At 40.7% G+C, this 8,399-nt stretch overlaps 1 protein-coding gene across 1 annotated transcript in view; it reads right to left on the bottom strand.

Annotated features, from left to right (window-relative positions):
* Positions 1-3,681: 3,681 nt before the first annotated feature.
* Positions 3,682-8,399, bottom strand: part of RFX7 (regulatory factor X7) — a 21,114-nt gene continuing 16,396 nt past the window's right edge. The window contains exon 8 of the mRNA XM_019470307.1: positions 3,682-8,399. Within this exon, the coding sequence (XP_019325852.1) occupies positions 6,877-8,399 (1,523 nt within the window). The 3' untranslated portion in view covers positions 3,682-6,876.

Here is an 8,399-nt window from a genome sequence, read left to right as displayed (position 1 = left end):
CTGAAGCATTGCTTAAAATGCCGTTTGCTAGACCTAGCACTATGAAGAGAGGACAGTAGAGATAGTCTTACATCCCTTCACATCCCCGAGCTATGCAGCACTGAACAGGCCTCTGATCCACATGCAGATCCTGCCCATGGCAGGGTTACCCCACTTTGCTCATTTGAGCTCTTACGGGATTTTCTTACAAGAAAACAAGTCTGTTCATCATTTCTACTGCCAAGCAGAAAGGATGTTCACATGAGAACGTCTTGCTGCGCTTTTAGATAAAGGCAAGGACACACAGGTGGCATAATCGCCAGCACCAAGTGGGAGCTGCCTGCAGGCTCCTCTGTTATGCTTACCTGGCCCAGTTTACTCTGCTGCCAGAGGATAAGCACAGCACAACACAGGAACAGCGCAGCGCAGCACAGGCCTGGGCATACTCAGGCTAATTGTTAGCCGTTATGTGGATCATTTAACTGCTTGATGTGTAACAGTCTTGCGGTCCGGATGATTACAGGTAACTATTAGAAACACCATGTGGATTAAAAGTTTTACATGAACCACAAAATTTGCAAGTTTTATTGCACTCCCTTATAAGCATTATTCAGAAACATCTTAAGTGTACAGTCAGGTCACTGCTCATTTCTTTAGTTTGGAATTGCTTTCCAGAGTTATTCCCCAATTTGTAAGCCTCACTATACATTTTTCTCATATTTCGTCTCCTTATCCAAGCTTAACTCGCACCATTTGTAAGAGGGGGAGGAGGGCATCAAGATCCAAGTATTGGTTATCTCTGACTTACGCATCAGAGGAGGTCGAGATAATTAAAATTTGCTGTCAAATGAATTTGATGATAATCAAATATTACGCTTAAACTTTACCTGAGTGAGAGCAGCCATGCTACACAGTCAGATCCAGTTAGGTCTACTCAACGCTCCAGCCTTGATGCACATGTTGACAAAGTGAAGTTGGAAGGAAGCTCTGGAGGTCACCTAGTCCACTCGCCCAGCTCTAACGCATTGGGTTCAGATTGAGCTTCTAGCTCTTGGGTATAGGAGAGCACCTTTCGTGGAGGCAATTTCTTCTGCGACCACCTAATAATGCAGGCCTTCTTTCTCTGGAGAAGATGGTGGTATCAATGGCCAGAGACACTGTACAGACTACACAAACCACCAGCTAATTCAACACAGCAATCCTTATGACCCTAGACAGGGAATTCTGTTTACCAGCATACCAGCTGCATTCACGCATGCGGATTTCTATTTCTGGAGATGCAGTTGTTTAGAATTTACTCTGGATGTCTTTATTAAACATATAAACATCTAGTCTTTTTGAAACCTACAAAGCTCATGACTTCAACATTTTGAGGTAGTTATTTTGATCACGCATCTAGTCTGACATTTCTACCTTCTTAAGTCTTTCCTGTTAGGTCATTTCCATTCACAGTCACAGATTTGTTTGCTTTTATGACCCTTTTTATTAACCATTAAGGCCAATTCTTTCCAGTCTACTGCTGAGAGGTTCCGATTAAAACCCATTATTACTTCAGATGAACTATCAATTTCTAAAATAGCCTTTTATATCTTCTACATTATACTCTATCTCATTCCCTGTGAATTTTTAATTTGCATTTTTTATGACTGTGGAACATGGAGAAAGCATGTCCATGAATTGTTTATTGAGAACTCTTTTTAGAGCACATTAATTTAGAATCCAGTGAGATATATTAATAGCATACCCTCCAATGTAGTGTTAAACTTAATCTGTCTTTCTGATGCTCATTCATGCCGCCTGATTTATGACTCCCTGATGATCTTTTTCTTTGCTGATTTTGTGCCACCATCAAATCTGCCACCTGTCAGCTCATCTCAGCACCTCTGTAGTCTGGGATGGAACCTAACTGTTAACCAGTGCTATCTTTTTGGCGTGAAAACCTGATTATTTATCCTCATCCTCATTTTCTCGTAGCCAGTTTCTGCTCTGTGGCAACACTTCTCCATCATGTTCACATAGACTGTGCTGGGAACACTGCTGGGTTTATATACAATTTTACAACCCAAATAAAGGACTCCATAGATCAAAACAGCGTATTTTCCCCTTTATGGCAGCAAGCCAACCTGCACCGTAACACTATCTTGTATGAGTGCTTTACTAGTGTCGAAAAGCAAAACCAGCCAAGCACCGCCACCGTGGATAGCTATACCAGCAATGGTATGTTGTATGCCACAACAGCAAGAGCCACCACCTAGCCACGAAACAAACACTTTGACCAGCACCCACAGCGGGATGAATGCAGCACCAATGAGCTGCACGTGACAACAACTCTAACCAGCACGACTACCACCACCACGTTCTGAAGTACAGCCTTGGCCAAAGTAGTATTTTAGTATTGCATAGTAAATTTGAACTGTCAGGTTCAACTGTAAGCTGCAGCTGTTTTTATCCCCCAAATGTAATAGTATCAGCACCCAGGAAAGGATCCCCTTTCCACTTAAAAGGGATACCTACAGAAATGGAATACAAAGATAAAGTGAATGGTCAGAAGCCCATTACCACCAACTTCTCTCAAGAGATGACTCTGAGAGCACAGACTGATCAAGGCATCCCAGCTAGGAAGATTCACCTTCATGCTCAGCTTTAAGTGTATGACTGGGCTCAGCAACAGCAGCAAGTCGGTACCGCTGGACAGCTGTGATCTGTCTTTGCACAAACTAGAAAGCTCTGTATTTTAGGTCAACCTTAACGCACATTTTTCATATAAAGAAAAAACTCCAGAAGTCATTTTAATATAAAATGTTTTTATTGTTTTTGAAAACATTTAAAAAACAATTTTTGAGCACTTTCAATAAAAAAAATAACTGAAATGCTACTGCAATATTCCACTACTGTAGTTTCAGCAGTTCAACAGACAACAAAACACTGGGGAAGAGGGGAGAAACTGGATTTCCTGCACTAAATGAAAACATGGAACAGGGATTTTTCTTTTCTTATGGTGCAGTAAATAAAGCACAGTATAGTACAAGACTGTTATATGAAGCTCAGATGCACAAGAAACGCTTTCCTTCTTTTCAGTTCAGAAGTCAGTGCTTATTGCAATTATTTGCAAATTATTTACTTCATGAATTCTTATCATGACAAAATGATGCAAAAATGTTTTTCAACACCAGAACAATAAAAAAAGAATCCAAGAAAGGAACGTATTCAACAATAACTAAGCTGAATTAGTTAACATAAAAAAAGTAAATAACTTGTGAATAACTATGCTCACCTGGTTAACACTGAACCAGTTTCAATACAGCAAAAGAATAAAAAAAATAAAAGTGGTTACAGGAATATATCTAGTACTGTACAAGATTAAGTCATTAACACTCATGCACATTTTGTGATCATGTATTAACATGGTGAAGCAAACCAAACTTAATTTTTCCTGCTGTAATATTCTCATGTAAGAGAATAAGAAATAGAAATATCTCATTGAGATCAATGCACATTGCTACATAAGACAATTTCACCTGTCACTTTTAATGACATTTTGCCTTTTAATAATGAAACACATTAAAAAGTTTTTTTTTTGTTTTGCCTTTTTTTTTTTTTTTAAAATCTGTGGGCTGTATTTCTTGCATTTATCCTAAGCTTGTTTTCTTCGGGGAAGGGAAAACATTAACCTTCCTTTTTTTTTTTTTTTTTTAAAATCTGTGGGCTGTATTTCTTGCATTTATCCTAAGGAATGTGCCTGCCACAGGTTCAACAGAATTTTAGTGCAATATATGAACCCAGAAAGTTTGCTGGACTAACCAACCAACCAAATTTAAAGTGTTTGCTGCAATACTGTACACAGGGTACAAAGTCACTAGTTTGTATACTTTAGCAAAAATTGCTATCAAAATAATTTATTCCTCATGTTAGTAGGAAGCCAATAATGTAAACAAGGGGTCAGAACTGTCTCAAATTCTTAGTTTTGGAGTATCTGACACAGACAGGCTTCCATTTGTTAGAATCACAGAATTTTCCTTTGGGTATTGCATACTTTGGTGTGCAGTAGTGCTCTGTCTCAATGTATAGTAAAGAACTAACTAGCACTAAGTACAGGGACCTAATGTTATTAATTATAACACCAACACACAAACACCTCTAAAATAATACATACCAATGTACAAAGCTGCACCTGTGCCTTGGATTTTACTTGAAACAATCCTTATTGAATTTAACGCTTCTTAAATTAAACATATATTTGCTTTAAATCCACTGATTATAGAATATTTCCGCTAATTAAGTCATGTTAGGCCCAATGTAATGCTTGTACTTAAAAATAATTTTAAACGCACTTTTAAAAACCTTTGGTGATGGCTGCATAATTTAGAATGCATCAGCTTTAAATCTACTCTTGCTTTTCCGAGAAATGTTCTTAAGAAACTAGTGGAGTTAGGCAAAAAACTTATTTCCCCCAAGCCCACATCAGTCTTCGTGTTAGTGACCTGGAGGCGAGGCCAAGCATGTCATGCAAACGCATGGGCTGCTGCAGCACATGTGCGGCTTCTCCCCGCAGCACTGGCGCTTGCATCCTCCCCCGTCACTCTCCATCGGAAGGTAGGTTTCACCTATTCACAGTAGTGCTGGCACTTCACACAGGGTCAGGGGAAAAAAAAAAACCCAACAAACCACAACAGAAGAGGTGCTGAGTGTCTCTCAGACCCAGAGAAGTCAACAAGGTAAGAGGATGTTCAGCACATCTCTGGCAAAAGGCTGTGGGCAGGTACAGAACTCAAGCCCTGCCTCCAGCAACTTTAGTCTAGAAGAAAAATGGTTCAAGCCTTACTGACAGACACCTGGCAAGATAACAAGCAGAAGGCTACCATGCAGTTTTTAGTCTCCTCTCCATTTCCTTAAAAAAACCCAAACAAACAAAAACTTAAAAGGGTCACTTGGTCTTAAACAAAGCAAACCGCACCATCGCACATCCATGAGCTTCAAGGAGGGATCTGAACTCTCCGAGTTTGTTCCTTACAAAGTGGCAAAACTTCTGATGCAAGCACAGTGAAATCGGGCCCCCATAAGGTGCTATAGCTTGGCACAACTGTTCGTCCCTGCAGAAGAGGCCACAGACTGGTGATGAATTGGGGCAAGAGCAAGAGAAGCCATGGTACACCAGCACCTCAAGTGCCAATGCAGCAGCACAAGTTTAATCAGCACTGCCAAAAAAAAAAAAAATGACCAGTACTTGGATCTCAAGTTATTATCTGAAGAAACAGAAGACCACCAAGACACTTAAAAAAAAAATCTGAGCATCTTCCCCTTAAGTACATCTAGGGGGGCCTGTTGTGCCTCCCCCATCATAAATTCATGACTGCTCATTCAAAGAAGTAATGCAATGTGTTTTCTGTTTTGTAAATGTCAGTTCACAGGAGAAATAATCAATTTTATACTATGCTTAAGGGATGGTATTGTAGCATCCTCAGTGCACCACTTCTTTTGTAAAAGCTTGCCTGTGCAAATCCTCTTTCTAGCATCAGGGCCGTAGCTGGTTAAGTACCTCTCTCTCTTCACCATTAGAGAGATCCATGCCATGCTGATAAAACAAAAGGTATTTTTTGGTTCAAGTGAACTAGTGAGGCAGAAGTCTAAATCTCATTTTCCAGAGGGGCAGTTAAGGACTTCTTAAAAAAAAAAAAAAATTAGATTCACCAGTCCTGTCAAATCACTTATGAAAGTGGAATTCAGGCTCCTAAAACAGTAAGTACTTTTAAAAGAAGTTTTACCAAAAGAAAGATCACATCTCTTACTGCGTATCTGTAAAGTGCCTGGCAGTATTATGGCTCTATATGAAATATTTTTAGATCAACCACATTTTCTAATATTTTAATCATCTTTTGTTTGAGAGAAAGAGAACGAGCACGACAGACAGAAAGGCTCAACCTACTGAAATACAGAGAAAATATAACATCTTCCTACACCCTCCACTAGGTTAGGAAAGAGCAAGCTTAAAAAAATGCATCTTTAAAAATAGTATTTTAATGAGCTCCAGCAGCTCTTTTATTTAAAAAAAAAGAGGGGAAATACCACGTTCCTTCTCTAGAGTTGATAAATAATTAAACAGTACCTATCACTTTAAAATAGGGTGTTATACCTAGATTAAATCTCAGTGCTCAAAATCTTTTTGCATTAATTTTACCTAATATAAAAACACTGAAGTGAGAACTAAAATATCAAGTATGTCATGAATATTAATGGATAAAATAACTACATAGATTTATTTCTCTTAAATAAAAAATTTAGTGCATCTTTCTTGATCATTCCTGTTAGTTTTTTCCTATCTCTGTGTTTTACTAGCGATGTCAATGGCACCAGTGCTAGAGAGATTTTCCACAGTTCACCACCGTGCAGTGCTCAAGACAGCTACACAATGGTCATGTCACCCGGTTCACTTGCACCTACTCCCACCACCTACCCATTTGCAGGCACCCTGCGTTTCAGACCTGAATGACAAAGGTCAGTAAGGATCATCTACTAAGAACTAACAAGCGATACAAAGTATGGAAAGCCTACTAGCGAGCTCGACTTAAAACCCTCCCAAAGCCTCAACCATAGCTGTCACTGCTGGCTGGCTATTAACCACTTCTTTGTTTGCTACAATAAGAAATGCTGAATGGGAAACACTATAAAATTCAAATTTTAATACTGGCTCTTTGATAGCCCATCGTCTTCAGAAGTTTGTTTAAAATTGGTAAGACTGCCTTTTCCCTGCTGAAGAATAAGCAATGGGTACAGCAAACTTTTTAAAAAATGCCACAACACATAGCAAGTGTTTCTGCTGCGGGAGGCACTTCCATTAAGACAAATACAATACATCTGTCTTTTAGATACAGTGTGCTACATACATACTATAAAACAAGATTAGCCCAACATTTCAACAGCAGGATGATCCTTACTCTCCATCCACTCAAAACCTGATGTAGTCATTGAGTTAATGGATTCATTGCAGATTTGTTGAAACAAGGGGTCATTTTTTAATTCCTCCAGTGTAGCATCATCGTCTTGTCCCTGCTGACGACCTGGATCAAACAGTAGATTTGTGTCTAAAGTGTTCAGATCATTAATGCTGCCTGAGAGCTCGGAAGACAACCTGATGTCGCTGGAAAAGACAGATGCAACGTTATTGAGATCTGATGCCACCTGATTCACCAGCTGCTGGTTTGTTGGCAGACTGTCCTCCCCTAAAAGGTCTTTTACAGTGCTGCTAAAATCTAATTGCTGCTCTCCGATGTCTGATTGTGCTTGGTTATCTCCAGAAGAAAAACTGATCTGATCGGTGCTGCTGTTTTTTGTGAGGTAATTTGGTGTTTGAAATTCATAAACTGAAGTGCTGGAATTGATCATATTTTGTGGGTTGGCACCAGGAAAAGCAGCGGATGTCTCCAAAATTTGAGTGAGATTCATCCTGGCTGTGTAATTTGAGGGCATGTTGTTCACTCCCAAACCTCTCACTGCATCATCGCTATCAGAATCAAGTTTGTTTAACAACACATTGGTTATTTTTTTAGTGTTTGTTTGTTTCTGAAGAGACGGGAAGGCTGTCTGCATCATCACAGTCAACGGGACTGACTGGCTTCTTTGCGCTATGTTATTGGCACTGGTGTCTGCATGGATATTAGCAAATACATTGTGAACTTCAGGAGTCACTGGACTTCCAAAAGGTGTCAGGTTAGAGCGTGGTATATTTGAAACAGGATAAACAGTGCTTCCACTGAGATTACGCTGGCGATGGACAGCAGGGCTCACACTCCGGCATCTCAGACTGTTGTTGAGAGAGGAACCGGTCCCTTTGCTGTCCAAAGGAGCAGGAACAGCAAAGCCCTCTTGCTTGGTGGTGCTACTGACAGGGGCTGCCTGGTGCTGCACAGGTGAAACAGGAGTCACGCGACCGAAGTGAGTATCATGGTGGCGCGGCTGAGACTGGTATGACTGGCCAGGAACAGCAAAAGCATGAGGTTTCCTGAAGCGGTCTTCCACCAGCTCCTGATAGCTCGTAAGAATGCCATGGTTTGCAACCGATGAATTGCTAACACCACTGTAGCCGTTATTCATCCACTCAAGCTTGGTTTTGTCGGGATGGGTAGCCATAGGCCGCTGCATTGGCTTCACAGGGCTACTTGATATAATGCTGGCATCATGGTAAGCCATGCTGGAGCTGATGGGAGTAAATGCAAATGGGTTTCGGCATTCCACAGGACTTGGAGGGACACTGCTGCTGCAGTTCGAATGCGGTGTGCCGATGGGTGTATGCCGGCTGCTTCCTAGAGCACTGTCTACGGGAGTCGTCTGCGCCAGCCTTGAACAAGGGCTCTCTCGGGACACGTTCTGAGATCCGGCGATCATTTCGGAGGTGGGTGTTGGAGTCGGGGTGGGGGTAGGAGTCG

This window comes from Aptenodytes forsteri, unplaced genomic scaffold (assembly GCF_000699145.1).
Source record: "Aptenodytes forsteri isolate BGI_AS27 unplaced genomic scaffold, ASM69914v1 Scaffold526, whole genome shotgun sequence".
Taxonomy (NCBI): Eukaryota; Metazoa; Chordata; class Aves; order Sphenisciformes; family Spheniscidae; genus Aptenodytes; species Aptenodytes forsteri.
The sequence above is the reverse complement of the archived record's forward strand: the minus strand, read 5'-3'. Positions and strand labels throughout refer to the sequence as shown.